This window comes from Fulmarus glacialis, unplaced genomic scaffold (assembly GCF_000690835.1).
Source record: "Fulmarus glacialis isolate BGI_N327 unplaced genomic scaffold, ASM69083v1 scaffold3125, whole genome shotgun sequence".
NCBI classification, from domain to species: domain Eukaryota; kingdom Metazoa; phylum Chordata; class Aves; order Procellariiformes; family Procellariidae; genus Fulmarus; species Fulmarus glacialis.
The window spans coordinates 1-22,104 of NW_009210967.1; the positions used below are offsets into that span (position 1 = coordinate 1).

General features: G+C 40.8%; 1 protein-coding gene across 1 annotated transcript; it reads right to left on the bottom strand.

The window, feature by feature from the left end:
- Positions 1-263: 263 nt before the first annotated feature.
- Positions 264-22,013, bottom strand: GMPS (guanine monphosphate synthase; the record flags this gene model as incomplete). The annotated part of the gene is made up of 14 exons (XM_009577325.1): positions 21,971-22,013; positions 21,146-21,237; positions 17,068-17,249; positions 13,346-13,460; positions 11,620-11,717; positions 10,506-10,609; positions 8,648-8,841; positions 8,177-8,342; positions 6,460-6,611; positions 5,614-5,787; positions 3,880-3,985; positions 2,544-2,659; positions 1,486-1,611; positions 264-379 (listed from the first exon to the last, which is right to left on the bottom strand). Coding segments are annotated over exons 1-14 (1,784 nt in total), but the record flags the coding sequence as incomplete, so codon positions are not given.
- Between the last annotated feature and the right edge of the window lie 91 nt (positions 22,014-22,104).

Below are 22,104 nucleotides of genomic sequence, written 5' to 3' on the forward strand. Positions count from 1 at the left end.
TTTTTCAAGCTAGTAATTCCAGAGGTAAACCTATGTTTGATTTATTGTGTATTGATAACGTCTGTATGATACACCTGTCCAACATATAAAAAAAATTCTACCATTCTATGGAGAATGCTCGTGCATGCTAAACTTCCGTACGTTAAGTAGATCATTAGAAATAAAGATATTCTACCATAGATTAAACAGGAGAATGCTTGTGCATGCTAAACTTCCATACGTTAAGTAGATCATTAGAAATAAAGATAATTCAGAATAATTACCTGTTTATGTTGTGGCACATGCGTGGTATGAGCCTGGCAAGAAACATAAGAGACTCCCAGTGTGGAGCATCTTTACTAGAGATCCCACAAACATAGCTGTATGAACGACAGTCGCCCTATAAATTTAAAAAAAAAAAAAAAAAAATTTGAACACGAAGTTTGCTGCCAAAATAGTTCACAATACTTTCCCGTTCATGCCATAGGTTACAGGACCGTACCTTGTGTCAACACTTAGCAGACAGTACGCTGAGAGATACCAAGTGAATGAGAAAATACAGAATAAGACAGACGTCTTGCGAGCTAACAAGAGCATATATAAGGAAAACTTTCAGAATGGAAAGATTCATATAAGGTCACTTGAGCATAGGGTTTGATTGTGTATTGTTATTTTGATGGCACCATCTGAAGAAAGCCTGTGATGAAGCGTAGAAATCTGCTGATGATATTGCTATTTAAGAAAAGCTGACTGCACGGAGTTACACAAGAGACACACAAGGTTAAGCAGCTGATAATAAAAGATGTCATTCAATACTGATAAAGCAAAGAAAGGTACTTCACAGCTATGACTACTCAGTAATCTTCCAAGTTACTGCACGCAATTCCAAGAGAGTGCCAGCTCAGCGTTTGGTGACAGAAACGCAAACCAAATACAAAGGACAGCCCACAAAAATTCTGGTGGCATTAGCAAAGCAGTGAAAGGAAAGAAAACGCTATGTCACTGCACAGATTCAAGTGTACCCGTATCCTGAACAGCCTGCACTGCTCTGGTTCCTTTCCTGACAAGGATAAGGATATAGTACAGTTCGAAAAAGTACAGGAAAGGCAACAAGTGTGTTCAAAGTAGGAAGCAGGCGTTTTTTTGACCAACTTAGTCTAGGACTCCCCAGCCCTAAAGGGGGCAACAGGATTACAGCAGAGGTCTACAAGATTATGAAGTCATGAAGAAACTGCTTGTAAGTGACCAGCATTATTCAACCTTAGTGATATCCTCAAATACAATACCTGGCATTTACTCAAATGTCTATTCAGATGTCTTGACACCTTTGCACTACACCAGTATTGACAAACAACAGTAACATAGGTATCACAGTCACTTGAAGTTTATGTTCTCGAGTCAAGCCCTTTATTTTCAATCTTAAAGCAGCAATTATTATGCTTCACTGCAGCCTGCCACACTGCTAGGAAGCAGCTTTCAGAACATCCCTGGAATTAATCCATTTACCTGCACTCCCACAGTTTTGATTGGTAACAAGAAGGCATTCAGTGAATGTAGGCTTGTAATCTGCATCAGCTTCTCCTGGTCTTCTTCAGTTGTACAAGCTTTGACTCTTTGCAGCAAAGTATGTGGCTGTGCAATGATGCAGAAAAATCATTTTTAATTAAATAAAGCCCCCAAGCACACAAACAGAACTTATGAATAATGATTTTATTTGTAGCTGATTGCTTAAATTTAGTCCACATTTACCCCTTGGAACTATTTTAAAAATACCTTTTATTTAACAACTAAATTTTAGCAAAAGCAGTTTTATTTCATTGGACGGCATGTAGTTTAAGCTGAAGCTTTCCAAGGCCGTAAGTCAAGCTCTTTTCCTATGCTCATTCTCTCTTTCACAAAGCTACACTTTTCATTTTTGTTTTTATTTCAGATATAGAACAAAGCAATATCCTGTTACACTACACTGCAATTCAACAAGTTTTCAAGGAAACACTCCTCTTCAGTGTTTTGGACGTTGTTTTGAGCTTAAGACTTTGACTTAGAGCAGGCCTCTGCTAACGACATCCAGCCCCCTGCAGTTTAGTTCAAGTGAGCTTACAGCAATTGTGAAGGTCGTAACAGTTAAGAGATTGAGAACTTAAACATCATCGATTAAAAACTTCAGGTTTCTGTTCAGGACATCTGGCAAGCACTAGTTCCTCACTCCTGCACCTTCATTTAGGTATTCAGTGATTGATAGGGCGTGCAAATCTAGAAAGTTACAATTATTTCAGGGAGGGAAAAATCTCCAGAAATCCTCATCTGCACAAAGTTTAACTAAAACAAAATTTATTTACTATTTGAAAGGTATATAAACCTCCATTTTCCAGAAACTGTTTAACACTTACACCAGCAAAAAATTCTACTGTACTATACTGAATGGCTTCAAGTGAGTTGTACTGGAATGCATTACTCCTTAAAGAGCAGAAGTAGTTTTAAACTTTTAGCAGCTTAAACCTCATTGCAGGCCGCTACGGAATGATCATACTACTTTTATGCATATTAGAATTTAGCAATTTTGTTACCTTCTTAACACTTGCAGAAAAATCTGCAACTATTTTCAAAATGTTGTTTGTTTCAGGAAAGTCTTTGCACACATAAGGCTCTTCAGCACATATCACTCTGATTGCTAGACCAGGACCTGCAATGCAAAGTTGAGAAAACATTATACTAAATAACAGGAACGCTGACTTTCATTTAAAAGTGTGACAGCATCTGGAACAGCAGTCAATCATTGAGTACAGTACGCTTTGCCATTGTACCTATACTTCTATTGTTTTAACACCCTACAAGACAAAAAATACGCAGTTTATTCCGGAACAACACTTCTGTTCAGTACATTTAAGCATTATTTACCTACACCTTAAATGGGATGGTTGTTTAAAGCCGCAGTTACTGGTGATGAAGTGCGGCGGACGGCAAGCCAAAGTGAACAGGAACCTCCTCCTTCCCTTTGCTAGGTGACTGGGATGAAGGAGTTAGTTATAACATACAGTTGAGTCTAGCAGTTTATTCCGGAACAACATTTCTGTTCAGTACATTTAAGCATTATTTACCTACACCTTAAATGGGATGGTTGTTTAAAGCCGCAGTTACTGGTGATGAAGTGCGGCGGACGGCAAGCCAAAGTGAACAGGAACCTCCTCCTTCCCTTTGCTAGGTGACTGGGATGAAGGAGTTAGTTATAACATACAGTTGAGTCTCCATTGTTTTTAAAGACCCCTGAAGGCTATTTGACCTTTTAGCTCCTTAATACAAAAGCACATTAATTTGCTGGAAGTGTCTGAAGACAGCTTCTTGCGTTTCATGTGATGCTGGTACATTTGCACAACAGCCTACGCGCTCTGCCAGTGACTACTACACACCCTGCAGGACAATTTTAAAACACATGGACAGAAAAACATAACCCCCTTAAAAGCGCATGGGCTTCGCTATATTATATGTTTTCTGGTGGAGAACTGTTGTTATTTTCCATGCAATCATTTTCAAAACATCAAACGCCCCTTAGAAAGGCAGGCAGCTCTAGGCCATTATTTCAAGTGAGATACATTTGACAGCTCAGGCAGCATTCAGCTGCACTTCACTGGTAATTACTGCTTTGGCTTATACAACTAAAAAGAAACAAATACAGCTAAAAGCAAACTCAATTATAAAACTTTTCCTTTAATCACTATACATAATAAAGCTGCTCTCAAATGTTCTTTTCCTGAAAAGAGATCCTGCTTAAGTAAAAACTAATAAATCCATCAATTTTTCCTGTTTGAAGGCAAGTTTTATGCTCCAACATAAATTTATTCTACAGGTTAAGTATATTGTAAACAATACTGATGTGATCTAAGTAGCACAGACCAACTCTCATACCTGGGAAGGGATGCCTCGAAACCAGCTCTTCAGGAAGACCAAGCTCCCTCCCTAGCACTCGCACTTCATCTTTGTGAAAGTCTTTCAGCGGTTCTATTACTTTACCCTTAAAAAAAGAAAAAGCAATTTACACTCCAGCTTACATATTCAAACAAAAAGTCTCAAATGCTTAGGTTATGGCAGTCAAATTGGCCTGCTTTTCACAGCATCGGCTGCCAACACTTGCAGAAACACTGGAAAGAAAAGTACATGTGAATGTGTGAATGTGGGCTTTGTAAAAACAGTTGCAGGACAGAGGCTAAGACAAGGAAGTTTAAGTTCCTGCCAGAGGTATCAATGGCTCAATCAGTGTAGATACAGCTGTAGGTCAAGCCTGCTCTGTCTGTCTTCAGAAATTCAGACCTTTCTTCTCTTCCCTAGATGTTCAAACCAATCTAAAAGCCTTGAAAATACTTTGCACAGTATTAGAAGCGTGGGTCAGTAACGGTTACTTTCTGTCCTATGGTTGGGCACTTACTAATAACTGAGCACCTTCCAACAGGGTTATTACATGATGTCTTGTGTTGATTCTTTCTTATTTTATAGTGCAGTTAGAGAACTTACCATTCTAATGTCAGAAAAGGCAAAACAGGGCAGTCCCCTACATTTACTTCATATGCTAACAGTTAAGAGCTCTGCACGAGAAAGGTATTCAAAAAACTTTTCTGGACTTTGGACTAAAGAGACCAATTGGGAGTGCAATCAAAGGGACAGGACTCGGGCTGCTTATCTTCAGAGAGTTCAACCTCCTGTGTTCGTATCATCTTTAACCTCCTGGTCATCATCCATAGACGTCCATGTTGGGCCATTGCAGAAAGATTTGTGGGTTCTTAAATTGACAACTGGCAAACAGATTGTGTGCCACCAGCGCGCTGCTGGTAGACAGCCGATCAGGCTACTAGTAACGTGATGGAGAAGCTGCATAAGAACAGAAAAAGAACTCATCCCTGCAGGTACCTGAAGGAGCTATCCCTAGATTTCAACCCGTTTAAATGTATTATTCTCATGCCCTCTCAAGAGAGAGAATATTATGCTTGCAGTGCTGAATGTTACTAGAAGTTCAAGAGAAGGAGAATTTTGGCCCTCTCTCTCAACAGGAGCTGAGTATCTTTTCACTAAAGCACTGTCACCGCTCTTGCCTGAATCCATAATGTGCCAGATCTGGACTATCAGTACCTAAAGGTTACCCATTGACTAGTGTTCAGAACAAGAGACAACAGAAGGAGTAAGTGACCCATTACATCATGATTTCCAGCTGAACCAGAATAAACTTGTCTGAGAAGTCTTAAACTACTCTCCTGCTAAAGGCATTTGGTATTGCTCTGCTTCCTTACTAGGATGCAGGTTTGTTTTGAGGGTTAAAAAGTAAAAGAGTGAGGAAACAGCTTTCAGCTTGCAGCTGAGGACACCATTGTTCACGCTGAATGAATCCACATTCAATCTGTTGACATCTTCCTCAGTATCCAATGCTGGACAATACTCAAACAATTTTGACTGCTTTAGGAATGTAGCAATTAGAAAGAAGTGTAATAAATTGCAACATATTACAACAGAATCTAAACAGCCTCATCAGAATAGGGTCCCATCAACATGGGACAGTTACACTAGCAAAACACAAAAGTTGTTCATTTTTGATACTCAGCTTCACATCTGTAAGAACCAGAAGGATACACCAGTATCCTCATTTTCATTTACCTCTTCTCTTAACTTTCGAATCAGCTCTGTGTCATTATGATGAGTTTTGATGACTTCAGCTTTGCCACTTGCAACAAGGGAAGCACTTTCAATGAGATCAGGTCTGAGGGTACCCTGAGCAAGAAAAACCTCTTCAGGTTTCAGATTCATTTCTCCGATAACTTCATTGGCAATCTGTAAGATGGAAAGAAAAAAGAAAAGTGTTCTGATCTACTTTTTGGTTGTCAAAGGTCTGAAGAAAGATAACGGATTGCTCAAACGCTACTGAGATGCAAAAGCACAAACAGGAAGACTAATTACGACACTATCCCACTACTGAAATAGTCCTATAACGCCATATTTTGTTCAACAGAAAATGGAAAAAATATCTTCAGACTACAGGAACCAGGAACATCGCTGCCTGTTAAACGTTATATTCTCCCTGCACCACTGACACTGATTGCTGACAGATGGAAAATGGCTTATCTTCAGCAAAGCAACAGAAGCATGCCCCAATTCACGTTACCCATCAGTTTGGTGAAAAAACATTACATGCAAGTTTATGCAACAGAAATGAATGGCCAACCAGTACAGTATATCTAAACATGATGGCGCATCTAGTACAATGCATGTGAATCATGTCGTGACCACTGACTGACTGCCAAAAGTTTTAGGCTTAGGGTAACGTACCAATGGTTTCTTAGGTCATCCACAACTTTAAGACCGCTGATGCCACTGAGTGCACAATGCTTTACAATAAAACAGTCTGACATAGAAGATGTATCTAGAAATCATATAATTAAAAAAAAAAAAAACCCAAACAAAAAAACCCCAAAAAATCAACCAACAAATAATTATAAACATTACCTTAACAAAGGTGTCACCAATAATTTTTCTTTTTTCTTCAGGACTTGTAGTCATATTTAAGGTCTTGCTAATTCTTTTACGTGGAGTTCTGTCCTCATCCGAGATGGGCAGAGTTGTTGTACCGTTATAGAATGAATGAGCTGCATTCACCACTGCATGAAATTACAGGAATTTTTTGGCAAAACCAGTAAAGATTTTTATGCAAGGTTGCAATAAAAAAAAAAGTTTCACTCTATTGCTTTAAAAAAAGAAAATAAAAATCATTCCAGTCCTTTGACTATTAACTGCATTAAATAGGGCTGTTCAATACCTCAAGAATTAATTGTAACAAAAGCATTTTATTTCTCTTATTAACCTACTCTAGAGGGCAATTTTTTTCATATTATGAGGCTAGGCAACCGTGTGAAAGTTCAATTCTTGCTTCCCCTCTTAGAATATAATTTACTTGCTTTATTTAAATAGTTTACAGGATGGTATTTCCCCGAGGCCTTTCTGCAACCAAAATTAAATCATGCACTATTTACTCATGGTACATTATGCCTCTTAATTTAAAGAGGCTCTCAATGCAGAGAACAGCTAAGAGGCTCTTTGGCATCTTTTACCAGCACTGAACTCCATGACCTACAGAAGGAGCATTTGCAGCAAAGGGATTCCCTCAATTTGTTACTCTGGCAGCCTGCCAGAGCCCAGGTTTATTGGTCTACGGAGTGCAAGAATAAGACAGATTTTTCCAGTAAAAAAAAAAAGGAAAAATAAATCATTTAAAACAAAAGCTGTGTGTAGAACAAAGCTTAGACTTTGCTGCATCAGGATATTGCAGCCCAATCTGCAAGATGCTAAGGCGCAGGCTCCCCGCGCTGTTTCACACTGTCAGGCTAGTGGAAAGCATTGCTCACCTAGTGCCACGCTGCCTGACCAAAACACAGGAGGATCACCTGACAACAGTACTTACGCACAGCCCCAGGAATAGGCAGCTATTACTCATGAAATAAATCAGCCGGGCAGTATAAAGCAGCTCTCACTGTTTGCACAACTCAAACATACATAATTTGTCTTCTCTGACCTCCTTGTACTTCAGGTACTAAAAACTCTAAACCTTCTCATCAGCCATGACAAGGTACCTTCCGCTCTCTCGTAATGTATTGCTTCTCAACAAGCTACTCCAAAAACAACTAAAATGCACCTATTTAGAAGCCAAGAGAGCAAAAAAAAAAAAGCCTTGAAAAAGTAATTTTGGCTATAACAGCATTCAATCACCCAAATGAGCTCACAGTTTAAAAAGAAAGAGATCCAGGACAAGAAATAAAGCCCCAGTGGAGGACTGTTAGCCAAGCTGCTGAAGAAAACTGCAATCAAATGAGTTTTGCAGCAGCTGAAAAGGATTAGTCAACCATCAGCAGAAAAGCGACTGAGCACCAGTGACCGCGGCACATATCCACTGCTTTGCTGTGCCCCAACAGCAGATAGCGGATCTCAACAACTGAAGAGATGGGTCAGTTCATGTATGCTCCAATCAAGTAAGTAAGGCTTAATGTTTTAGGTTTGAAATTTTGTGAATAGGCCTAGGTTGTTCCAAATTAGCAACCATGCTTTGGTATGTAAAGCCTCAGAACCGCGAAGATCAATTCAAATCAATGAAAAAAACCACTAAATGTACATTTTAGGAGACTGCCCACATCATTAGTGGTATTAGGCATATTTAACAAAATTATGGTACCTTTAACTTGAATCCCAAGTTTTTTGAGTGCTTCCTCCACAGACTGACTCTCTCTTTTGCGCATAAATCCATTATCTATGTGTACAGCTATGACCTGATCTCGGTTTAAAGCTCGGTTCAGGAGAGCAGTACACACTGTTGAGTCCACGCCGCCACTGAGTAAAACCTAAGGATGAGGAAAAAAGGAAAAAAACCAAAATTTGGTCAGCTGTCTATGGGGAAAGTGTTAACAAATAATTAAGATACAACTATGAGGATCAGAACAGACCACTGACTTATAGTCAATGATTTGGAAGAAAACAAGACGTCAAACAATGTATCGACCCAATCGTGCAAACTTTCTAAAACCTGTTTAATGTATTACCCAAATCACAATTCTCCATTTTGCAAATTAACCTGAGTAACTGCAAGCGTCAGTGTTTCTGTCAGCCTTTTGCAAATAATCTTTCAGCTTCAATTCAATCTACTTACCAGGACTTTTGATGAGCCCACTTTCTCTTTGATATCTTGAATGCACTGAAGTTCTCTGTTTTCTACCGTAAAGGTACCACTGCATCCCGCGATATCATAAAGAAAATTCTTCAGGATCATTTTTCCATTCACCGTGAGGCTAACTTCAGGGTGGAATTGTGCTCCATACAGTTTTTTAGATTCATTCGCTATGCCTTCATTGGTGCAAAGGAATGAGCATGACAGAAAAAAAAAAAAAATTGGAAGTGAAATGCATACTCAAGAAAGTCAAGCATACACTTTGAGTGATTTATTCTGCCACATTTTGCCACAAATCACCAATCAAAACTAAAGATTCTGGTTAAGATTAGGAACAAGGGTACTGTTACATATCTAGAACACGCAATCCCTCAGAAACCAAGGAAAACACTCAGACATCCTAGGAAAACCATTGTGAAAACAGGAAATCAATTACATTAATTTTTTCCTCACCACATGATACCTCATACAACCACACAACCAAGCCACACTGGCACAGCTGTATCTGCGTTAAAAGGGTTGTGCTGGTCAAGCTGTGCAAGTGTCCCTACAGGGGTACGGTTGTGAGCACCACCACTCTCTTTTTTTTTTTAAACAGTCTCTGGAAGGTTACTTTGAGTAGATCACAATACTGCACCTCGCACCAAGTAAGTGTTGGTCAGACTGGAATTAAAAAACCAGTAGGGAAACTGCCTAATTCCACTGGCCTGCGTTAGACTTCCAGGTACGCTGTGTCACTGTATTTTCTTTTGCTGCTGGAAGCCCGGCTACCATCTTACCAGCATTTTCTTGCTTGCTTAGGCACAAGGAGCCCACGGGAAATGGCACAGGAAAGTGTTGTGGATAGGAAAGGTACAACTCTGTTTCTAAAGCCTCCATAAAGCGGGGTTAAAGTTATCGGAGCTCTGGCGGAGCTTGCACACTGGACGCAGCAAACTTGACATAGCAAAACAATTTTAGAGCAATTTGAGTAGGCATGAGTTCTAGACTGCTTCGAAGGCAAGCCAGAATATAATGAATGCTCTGTCTAATCTTAACAGTAGTTTGGAAAGAATCTTTCCGTAACAAAACATCTTTAAGTCTTTTAAGGCCAGGTTTTCTCAAATTAGTTACCTGTCTGATTTAAGAACAGTATCTTAAGCTTTTTTTCTTTTTTTTAAATGGAAGATTTAAAATAAACCAGGTGAATACTTTGAGATCTTACTAAGTGGCTCAGCAAACTTAAGACCCATCTCCCAGGAAAGAGACTCAAAGCGGCTGTTTGGCATTCAATAATTCAAGTAGCTTTCAAAAATCAAATTCTAAGGTCCTACATTCTTCTGTGATAATGTGTGTAGTGTTTGAAACACTGCTTTCAGCACAGACATTTTTGCTCAGTTGAACATTCATGCAATAATATTAACTACAATAACAAGTTAATCAAGCTTTAATAACAATGTTTGACTTGGACTATTACAGTGCAAAAACCAAACACCGTTTACACTGCACACTACAGTACATGTCTTCCTCTCCCCTGCCTTAAGGGCACACAACATTTTATTTCAAAAAGAAACACACATGCATACTTTAAAATAACATAAACTGTAAAAATAAAGTTAAATTTTCCTTAAACCACCAATTTAAAAAGAGGACCATTCATTTTCATGTCTATTTCTTTCTTTATTATCATGACAGCACAACATGCAAGCAAACACATACAAGAAATTGTGAAAAACAATTCACTTACTTGGCAACTAAATAACAGAGATATTCTGTTCCCATTTGGTTTTAACTACTGTCTGCCATAATTCTTTCCTTTAACAAAGAGTATCTAAAGACAATTTCAGTATAAAATAAATACCTGCTATAATGTTCCCAGACTGTGCAACCACTTTGAATCCATCAGCTACTTTATCCACGCTATCTCCGTGAGTGAGGAGCACAAGCTCTTCCTTCTGAAGGCCCCTAAACAAAGATTAAACACTAGAATCAATTAAAAAAAAAAAAAAAGACTTAACTACCTGCGTTTCCAATAGAAGCCCTTAGGGATCCAAATAAAAGCACATCTCGACTGACTAGGCCCACTTGAAATATATGCAGGATTTCCTTCCCAGAAACAGTCACCTTCAACTCCGAGATGCCTCCATTGGAAGCTACAGAAGTTCTTGTACAACACATCCTTCACACAAGAGGTAATTTTTCTTAATTCAGAAGGTTGTGGGTTTTTTTTCATAAACACGCCAATATTGATGTATCCCCTCTTTGACATGTAGAGCGATCTAGAGTCAATTAGAATACTTAGAGTCCTGCTTTTTATTTCAATGAAGTGAAGTTTTCTTGCTCAACACTGTTTTCAGGACAATTTGGGCACCTCAGACTTTAGGCAAGGTATAAAGTTCTGCAGTAGCCCTACAGGGGAAAGTTAATAAAATTGGAAGGCCAGGTATGAGTAAACTGCTAGAATTATTACAAGGAACTTGAGAGGCACTGACAAACTACCAAGAAATCTAATTCTCGTTTTATAAAACATCACAAAGCAATTTTAAAGGAAGGTAGAAAACAAATGGTTTCAGATTTTCTACTACCTTTCAAAAATTGGATGGGTGCCAACCAATACAAGAGTAATGCACTGCACAGAAGAAGGATATGAGAGTTTAAAACAAAGATTCTTATGTTGTGGTACACTTTATGGTGTCTCAATATAGACGTTTACTTTAAAATAAAGGGGTTTACACAATATTCCAAGCAAATATATCTGCATTTCTAGAGTCAATCGAGAAGTTATGCCTAAGTATTTGTTTAAATTAGTAACTTGCTTACTTATGAACACAGCTGTAAAAGTTTCATTAGAAGTTATCAGATAAGCATGGGTGCAATTTCACTATTTTCTTTAGAATAAGCTTCCTCTCATCCAGCCACCAATTTCCACACTGGTATTTCCAATATTGTTTTGATAACTTAAAATGTCTATGTACCTAAACAGTGAACATGTGTTATCCAGAGTAATGCTGAACACTCCATCTTCTCTAACACTCTTCTTGTGCACCGTACCCCCAAATACCTTATTCATCATCTGTCAAAACAAAAATATTATATGAAAAAGCACCACACAATCTAGTACCGCTTTATACCTCAGTCTGCCTATGGCTGACAACAGCTCTAGCCCTCCAATACATACCAACCTAGTTTTTCATGATTATACTAATTTAATGTATCATTTTGCAAAATGATAAGAATTCTCCTCAAAATTAATAATTTTTCTGTATCGGGCTCGTTCCCTTCTGCTGGCCTTCCGTCAGCAGAGCTGGGGACCGCTGCCGCACAAACCAGCAGCAGAAATCCACAACAGCTGGAAATAGGTAAAGATTTGCAAAATAACGCATATTCAATAGTGTACATCTACTTGCACGTATAAACGGCTGCTCTGCAAATCAGCTGAGTATCTGAGGCCAGTTATCATAAAAACAGTTAAGCTGCTGAACAAAAATCTGATTTATCTATCCTTTAGTTAAGGGCCCTCAGATTGGCTTAAACTTCTCAAAATCTGGCTCCTCAGCTCTGGAGAACCAGTCAAAAACTTGAGTTTACCCCCTTCGTGTTATTTTTGTGACTCTTAATAATCCTTGCTGTATCAGAGTAGTACAATTCTCAACCAGGTTTTTTTCTTGCCAAAACCTCACCTTGTTGTTTGGAGTTGGATATCTGCATTTTAGATTTCAGAAGTCTCAAAATAAAGATTTTTTTTTTTCCTTGCAAATATAACTGGCAACTTAAAAAATATTTTTAGAGTTTCACCTTCCAACTACTTTAATTTTCAGAGATTTAAGGCTTTATTTTAGACCTAGTTTGATATTACACTTACTGTGCTTGACTGATTTCCATCTTTTATAATGAAGTAGCAGTGCGTTAATACACACACACTTGATTCATTTCCGTGAAGTCAGCCTTAAGGAACTCCCCCGCTTGAGGCTAGCTAACGTGGTTGTCAATTTGCTTGGCATTTTAAGGCATATTTTAACATAACACACATTTCCCTTTAAAACAGGGAGTGCCAACATTGTTTCCGTAATTACCAGCCTTTCTAAAGGAGTTTTTCCAGCCATTATTCAGCACCTCTGAAGGCCTAGTAAATCACTAACCCTGGAAAAAACCAAGATGCACAAGCAGAAGTCATGCATCTAATCCATCCCTTGTCTCCTTGGAAGTTTGTTTCTTCACTCAGCTTGGATCTACTAGATCACTGCAGGATCACCAGTCAGTCCTGAGGTAAGTAAGTGTTTCGGGGGGGCGGGGGGAAGGGTTTAAGCACTCTTAAGAACTATGCTAGAAACATTCCACGCTCGAAAACCAAAGGGAAAAACTATTTCACTTGTTTACATGAGTGGCACATTTTCCAATACCAACTAGACAGAATTAGTTAATGACTGCCAGGTTATATTTATTGTGCCAAAAAAAAAAGGCAGGTGGAACTCAATTCACAGCACTTAAGCAAAGAAAACCCATTTATGCTATTGATATGACAGAGCCAAGAGAAAAATACACAGTATGCTCAGTTTACCAATCAGCACTTTAAAAGTATCTTTTGCACATGTGGCATACTGCTTATATTTGAAAAGCAGGTCCTTTAGCAGTTCATCTTCAGTTAGTATCAGAAATGAGGCCCGGAAGACTGCTGTAGACAAACATATCTCTCAACAGCACCTGCATGCCATAGCAGATTCCAAGAACTGGTTTTCCTATTGTAAATATTGCTGGGTCAAACCATGGTGCATCTTCTGCATACACAGAGTTTGGTCCTCCAGATATAATGATAGCTCTGCAGACAAAAGATAAAGAAAACATTAACTCAAAAATATTGTTTACTTTAAAAATCTCTTTATTTGCTTTAAACATTGACTCATAACACTCTTAGAACTGTACATATTCTAATGTAAATTTTAACACAGATACCCTAACATATAGCTTAACTTCGCTATGCTACAGCTGTCAAAACCAGCAGCTTACCAGAGAAGTATTTCATCAGTTTAAACAAAGTCAAATATAAACCAGCATAAAAAGTGACTGCATTTTAAATTCCTCATAGCCAAGTGTCAACTACGAGACAAGCAAGATGGTTAGGATCAAATGCAGAGTATTAGCATTAAGATATATATATACACTTCATGATGTCTGTGCCATCTGGAGGGGAGATGCATTCAAAAAACAGACTCCCAAACTTCTAGTGCTGCTGAGAAAATGTCCCTTAATCCACCCTGATTACAAAGTGAGATGGCATTAGCAACAGGTTGTGAATTAAAAGTCCAATACATGCAAACATTTATGGTTTGAAGTTAATACTTCACGCTGTAACAGAAAATTAAATCTTTTCAAAGGAGAAGAGATGCCTTTGCAAACCATGATGATTTGCAAGATCGTGAACTGCAGAAGTACCAGCCAGTTGGGCAATGCTTTTTGGCTTCGACCCAGGATCGAACACGGGTGCACCAGACCTTGGACTCGCGTACTGTTTATTTCGCAGAGAACATCAAATCCATTATTCAGAGCGAGAAATGAAAAATGGGATGAGAGAGAAGTTGCATACCCAGGATTAAATGCATCTAATAAAGCTTTCTTCTAGCATTATTTAGAGTGTTTGTCAGGCAAGTACTGACAAAATAGAGTATTTCTATTTTTAAGCAGCAGAAACAGGCAGTGCGCTTACAACATCTGTACCACCGGCAGAAATAATCGCGTAGGAACAAGCCCACGTACCGAACGCCACCTCCCCACCGCAGTCACGCAGGGTACCTGCTCCCGCCGACGCGCGGCTGGACCTCCCCAGCAGCCCACCTCCACCTCCCCAGCCCGAGCTCCTCGTTTCAACGCAGGGGACGAGGCAGAGGGTGGATGGGGGCACCCCGCAGAGCCACAGTACAGCGGCTGGCGAATTCGAAGAGGCAGCATTTATTTCTTTGTATGTCGGGATCTACAAGTGAGCTTTGGAGTAAGCGTACAGCTGACACAGGTGTAGTTTTACACTGAACAGCCTTGACAACTAGTACCTGCTGTACATGTACAGGCACTTCTGTTCAAGTCGGAGACGTGATGGATTTCCTAAACTCAGACGCTGCTAGATAGAGACTGAAAACTCTTAATGCCTGGTGGTACTACTGCTTCTAATAATGCCACGTACAGAAGCATTTGCTTAAGTGCCATATGTACAGAAGACTATTTAACATTAATTAAAGGAAATATAGCCACACCTACAAATTGAACATTCTTACAAGAAGTCAAAATAGTTATACACTGTCCTATTCAAAAAGTAGAGTCTTAAAAATCTACTTTTTTCCATACCAATTAAAATCCCACAGAATACAGAAAGGTTATCCAATGTGCCCAAGTATTAAAGAAAAAAAAATTATGAGCTGAGGGCGAAAGAGGAACCTGCACCTTCTCAACTGTCGAGGAGAAATTAAAACTAGTATGGGATGTAGATTTTGAAAGTTTTACTGCAACACCATGTAATTTCTTACATACCTTCTTGCATCGGTATGAATACACCTTTTTCTGGTTTACCTTAAACCACTTCCAAAACAACGTGACCTAGCTTTGGAAAGCCTGTTTGCAATGGATTAAAGGCACATCAGGAACCACGTCAAAATACCAAGAGCAAAATGCACGCATTGATACCCCAACCTCAGGACTCACGCCAGAGCTCAGACAGTGCCAGAATTCAGACCGACGCCAGGGGAGCCCCCGACTGCGGCACCTCCTCGGCCCAGGATCAGGATCTTGTGGAAACTGCTAACGTTTGTATCACATTTACATGAAGCTTATCTCTAGAGATTGTTCTGAAGCTATGAAAATTGAGGAGCTGGCTTTGTAAACACAACATGTAAATACAATTTAGCAAAATGTTCAATCTTGCTGCCTGTCTCAAACCTTAGCACCGACGAAAGCGCAGCTCCTCGGCCCATTCAATGCACGAGCTGCAACATGGAACCCTGACTATTCCCATGACACGTGGAATATATATAAAAATCTGGCAGTAAAACCACAAGCTCATTTCTACAGCAGTCACTGAATGAAGGCACCCAACGGCTGGCGTCAATATTTGTTGAGCTTTCCTGGATGCAAATGATTGACTGAGGCTGTGGACACAAAGCTTATTGACCAGTCTGGGTAACCGATAACCTGAAACCACTACCCTAACCTTGAGAAGTGACCTTTTGAATGAAGGGGGTTTGCCATATTTTAGAGAGCAATTATTTGGAATGACAAGTCCAACAGGTCTAATCAGAAGACTTTGAAAAACCTTCAACTGCGAAAAGAAAAGAGGAAAAGGTCTTCCCACTACAAACCCACATCAATACAGCGCAGGTCTGAGACAAAACTTCATTAGTACTATGACCCACACCTCAAACCCAACACACAGGAGATGCAGGAATTCTTTTTAAACCAGTAATTAGGTATGTCCATCTTTTAAAGGCTTGATTGTTGGAGAATTATAAACAAGATCTGACAAGAGAAGGTATTTTTCAGAACATTTCTGAAAGAGAAATTCTTCACACAACAGCTACCTTTGCTGGATAGATCCAGCAGTTCCTGGGTTTTCTGTTCTCTGTGTTTCAGAAGAGATCAATAAGCTCCTATTTGACTTACTAAACTACTGGTTACTGGTTCACTAATTATCATTGATTAGAAAAATGCAATTCTGCAGCAAAGCACTGTTTTATCTGTTGGCGGGCACAACCAAGAAGCACACATGCAATCCACACATGGATTTGTACCAAACTGACAAGTAAGGTCTGTGATAATTTGTAGACTTCAGGGTATTTATTTGCCTCACACAAAAGAGGCATTCCCTGGTAAGCCTAATAAAACAAGAAGAAGAAACGTACAAAGTACTAAATAATTGTGAGACCTTTCTTGCTGCAAATAATGAGTGGTAGTTTGAGTTAGTTTTTTTAGTTGCTTCCCAGAAAGAGTTTGGCATGATTTACCACAATATCTTCAGTATCCAAGTTAGTTATTTAATTTTTTTTTAAAATCAAGCTAAAGAAAATCATTTTTAGAAACTCACAAAACTTGTTTTCTTGATTAATAGCTACCCTAGTTTAACAGGTAAAACAACAAGATCATCTAAATTTTTGCACACACATATGTAAAATGCAACCTCTTAAATTATACTTACAAATGGAAATGATTAAAATGACATTAAGAAGCAAATATACAAAATTTATATTGCTGCACAGGTTCCCCCAGCAAAACTCAGGTGTTTCTGTGGATAAGCTAAAGATGCAATCATTAACATCATTACAATGAAAGCTATTGCACATAAAAGCCCGGGCAATTACCACCGCTGCCAACATCCACAGATACCGTTACACCGAAAGGAGAACAAGCAGAACATACGGGCAGAGGCATCGCAGGAAACCACCTACCGAAACCCTTGTTCTCTGATCGCAAAGGCTGGCGTTTCCAAAGGGAAGATCTCTGACTGGACGAACAGCTCGCGCACCCGACGATCTATGACTTTCCCGTACTGCGCTCCGGCATCGAGTATGACAACGGCTCCCTCGTAGTGGTGCTGCCCATCCTTGAGCTCTCCTCCGGCGTTCTCCGGCTGCGAACATCACTCACGTCAGCGCTTTATGGTGACACATTGCAGACCGCAGACTTGAAGCCAGATCTCTTAACAACTAACATCTGCAAAGCTTGCTAAGGTTGCCTATACGTTAATTTATGATTAAAATGATAAAGACTAGCCAAGAAACTTCTAAATGAAAAAATCCTCAAGTTTATAAGGACCAGTAGATGCACTGGCAAGATAAAGGGGCGATACATTAACACAGCACATCCCTCCCAAGCAGCCACACAAACATGACATCCCCATCCCCCAAAACAAACAGGGTACAAGTTAGGGAAGAAAAACGCTAATTAGCTAACGAAGGCAGAGCTTTCCATAAATAAGAAGTCATATGTCCTGTTCACCACTACAGCCACTCCAACTTTTTCCATTTTACAGTTCCATATAAAACCCAGCACACCCTATGATAATTAAGAGCATGTGTCTTTTTCTCAAGCAAAGCAGGAGAGTGCAAAGTCAGAAGAAAAATGTTTTTCCTCATCACACTGCCTCATATGCTGAACTTTCACTTGACATTACCTCCTGGAGAGAATAAAAAGGAGAAATGGAGAACAAATGTCTCTGCTAAATGATTGAAAAAAAAAAAAAGAAAAACAACTTGTGAATGCAGCATTCAAGCAGATTGCACATCGGAACAAAGCAATGGTTCTTTTTGACCCCATCACATTTGAATTGGTTGGCCAACTTCAGCTAAATCTGAAAGAGGGCTAGAAAACGCAAGGACAAGTTTCTTGTTTTTTTAAAAGAAATTGTGAAAAGAGGCAGCTATTCCATGGAAGTGTCTCCTTATCGGAGGATCTTCTAGGAAGAATGTGAACACAACCGCACTGTAAGACACCAAGAAATTCATGCAGAAAAAATTCTGCTGCTTAAAGAAATTCCTTACTTTGGGGGTGTTTCTCCCTTAACTGGAAGCTTACACTGTTTCCTTGCCAATATAGTCTGATGAAGGAAAAACTGGGAAGGGTTTTACTTTGGCAAACACTGCCTCAAAACACATTTTGAAGCTTACGACCATTTCAAGTTTTACTTATGGCATGTTGGAGTTGTTCTGCATGTTTGTATCAGGCAACACATCCTTCGACCAAGGGCTCACAGGAGGTTCCACCACTGCTGCTCGGGGTCCGAAGAACGCCGGGGCAGCCTGCAGCGTGCCATGGTATTTCCATGTGGGTTAGATAGTCACCCCCACATCAACCACCAGTCATTCTGGAGGAGAGCATCATCCTGCTGGGACACATTCTCCCCAACAAATACACAGCAAAGGCTGCCTTTGAGCTTTCTTCCTCGGCTACCAAGATACATCCCAGATAACCGTCTTCAAATTAGTCAAGGCAGGCAAGCACGCTGGAAACTTCCAAAGTTTACACTAGCTGGAAAAGGTTTTATCTGAATTAGAGGACATAAGCAGAAAAAAATAGTGCCAAATCCCTCAAAAGTCTAAATCCAGGTTAGAGTCAGCGACTTAATTTCTTTCCTTCAGCTGGTAGCTGAGTGTGCCTGATGGGGAGCTCTTAAAGACTTTTTAGTCCTGGGTTACACAACTAAAAGGGCACGTGTTGGAGGAGAACAGATTTCAGCAGCAAATGCCCCTTCAAACCCCCTGGTCAGATGGAGAGAGGTCACCAGAACTGTCTTCCCTTCCAGTGAAGGGAAGGAATCACTTTTAGAGTAATTCTGGGCATTTTCACCTAGCAATTTCTAAATTAGCAGTTCTTGTGAGAAAGACCAACATCCTTATTCTTTCCTGATCCCATCTTGTGGCAAACACTATTCCTTGCAGTGCTATTTCTTATTAAAAGTCTTTAATTGTTTCAGAGCACGCGCTGTAGCTTGTACCATGAAGGGACAGAGCTCTGCAGCCCTCTCGGCTTAGTGTCTGAGATTGTCCACTTCCACCTGCAAGAGAGCAGGGTGGGATGTAAGCAGTCCCCTCCAGACCCCCGGGCGAGCCAGGGGTGCGTAGCCAGCCCTCGCACGGATGGGTCCCACCTGCCAGAGTGCTACCCACACGTCGTACCCTAGCGCTTCCCAACCTGCAGACCACCCCTAAAACCTGCAGAATGATTAAGAAGCAAGTAGTACAACTCTGTGAAGGCAGCTTTTACATTTCACAGTAAAAAATACTACAACCAAGTTATTGCTGGCATCAGCTCAGCTGGACCAATGGCCAAGCATTTACATCTGTAGCTAGGAAATAAATCCTGTTTCCAGTGCCCTCCCCTGAAGGCACCGAGCTGCTCTGAGCAGTCAGGTGTAGTTAGCTGGGCCCAAGGAAGAGCTGAGGGGCTGACACGCATGTGAAAACAAGAAGAGCTCAAAGTTACATTGGCAGGAGTTTGAGAAACGTTGCATAAGGCGGCATAAGTAGGTCTGTATCTCAAACGAACCTGCACCTTTCTTCGTTCTCCTCAGCGAAAGCAGGACAGTGATACATACCCCTTCGTCACAAGGACGAACGGGACAAGCCTCTGCGCTGCAGTCACCCAGATGTGACCACTCGGCTCCCGCGCTGGCAAACCCCTTCACTGAGCCGTCCCTGCTGCTTCACTGCTGCCAAGTACAGCACCATTTTGCACAATGGTCAGAGGAACACTTTCACAGGTAACTGCATCAACATTAGAATTACTTCTCAATCGTTTCTGTGGCCCTGGAAGACGGCTCTTTAAGGCTTCAAGGAATAGCTTATTGCCTGAGTTTCACTGGGAGTCCATTAATACCCTCCCAAAATCTCAAAAGCCAGTGTCTAATCATAGCTCAGGTCTGTCCTCAGATGATGCTAAGGGCACTTGGGCTAAAATCCAGTAAAAGTACTGCATCCATTGAGCAACGCAGATCTCCCTACGGGGAACATGTAAGATGAGGAAGGCAACATGCACCTCACCAGAAAAAAAAAAAAATTATTCAATCAGCCTAATAACTCGCTGCTCTCTTAGATGTAGGCTTAGAATAAACTACAGGCTGAAATAATTTTCTCCCAGTACTACACAGGGCACTGCCCACTGTCCCTTCCTCCTGCAGGCATCCTTGCAGCACACCCCCAGCATACATCCGAGCAAGCCCCATCCCGGGAGTTAACACAGGCGACTATCACCGCGTGGACTGCGTCAGAGGTGTTTTTGTATTTCGCTCTTGAGCTAAAGTCGAACTGTAAGGAGGTTCAGCTCTGAAGAGAGCCCACTCTCTTAGAAACGCTACCGTAAATCACACGGAAAAAGAGGAAGGAGAAAGGCAGTAAGTCAGTACAGGATCTGGCTTTATTTATTTAAAGGCACCGTTCCAAGGCTAGAGATTTGGAATCCAAATTTAATAAGGAAAACTTAATTTAATAAAATCAAAAAAAGAACAGATGCTGTTAACGTGCGGCCAACATGGCAGTTTAGCTCATGCGTTTGTATGCCATACGCATGCCAGGAGAAAGATGAAGAGGATAAGACAGCCCAGCCCCTGCTGGGACAGGGCTTATGGAGCCAGCACCTCTTCCTAGCAGGGATTCTCCAGTTTCTAATAAGAGCTCTTTTTCCCCTCAGTAGGGGTATAACTAGAGTTCCTTGTCTTCTCCTGGTCTATTTTCACAAAAATCTGGAGAACCTGCTGGTTTTGAGAACTTCTGTTGAAGCTGGTTTGACAGCACCAAGGCGGTGCAGGTGCTGGGGCAGAGCAAAGGCACCAGCCCGTTGTCCCGAGGGCAGGACTAAGAAAACAGAGCGGGACTGGAATAGGCCAAGAGAAAAACGGGGGGCAAAAAGTCTATATTCAGCTAATTAAAATCACAAGAGTCACCCTGAAAACCACCTCACACATGAAAGATTGCTACTGTTCTCTACGACTGATGAAACAAATAAAGCGATTACACTATCAAAACGCTGTACCTCCAGCCTGCCGTTTGCCTGCTGTTTCACAAACCCAAGACCTGGGACCGAGGTCCCGAGAGCCACCTGAACTGTCGCCACCTCCGACTGCACTGCCACGGCAAGGGTCAGCCTTGATCCATCATTTCAGCTCTACCACTTGGTAACGCTGGAAGAAAAAAGCTTCCATCGCTGCTGGGCTTTTTTTGTGTCAAAAAAAAAAATTACGAGTTCTATAATGGTGGTAGGAGACATGCCATCAGGCTTGCATTACCAGCTAAGGACACCACGTACCTTATTCTTCGGTGCACCTACCTAGTGCTTTAAACTAAGTCTGCAGGTTCCTAAGAGCCCACTTCTGGAGAATCAGGGAATTTTTCAGTATTTCATACACCCACACGCTCGCAGGATTTTCATTAATGCAATTTATAAAACACATTAAGATACAGAACAGTCATATTCTGGAGTACCAAGAAGCACCTGGCAGAGCCCAGTCTGCAGCAGCAGCCCATCTGTCCAAGCCCTCAGCCCTGAGCTTTCACCCACACTAATAACTTCGGACAAGCCTAAACCAGGAGCCTTGATCTGGCACTTTCAAGCCAGCACAGGTTTTACAAGAGTTTAATTGTTTCCCTGTGGTATTAAAATTAAGCAGGTATAAGAACGCTTACCCATATTTTTTCAAAGTATAACAGGAAAGTAACCCCTTCAAACTCAGGCAATCCTCCGAGGCTGATACGAGAGCCCCCAACCCGTTATCTCAGACAAACTTTAATTTACATAAGTCGCATGCAGATTTCCAATGGCCGCGGGGAGCCAGCCCCCTGCGGAAACTGCTCTCGTTACCCGCTTCCTGCGAGAGCGTGGTCATGGAAGATGAGCTTCGCATCGCACAGCTAGCTGCGGGTGCGACCACCCCAGGGGCCCTCAGGAGCAGCCCCGGCCAGGAAAGGAGATTGTGTTGACGGTCAGGGAAGAGC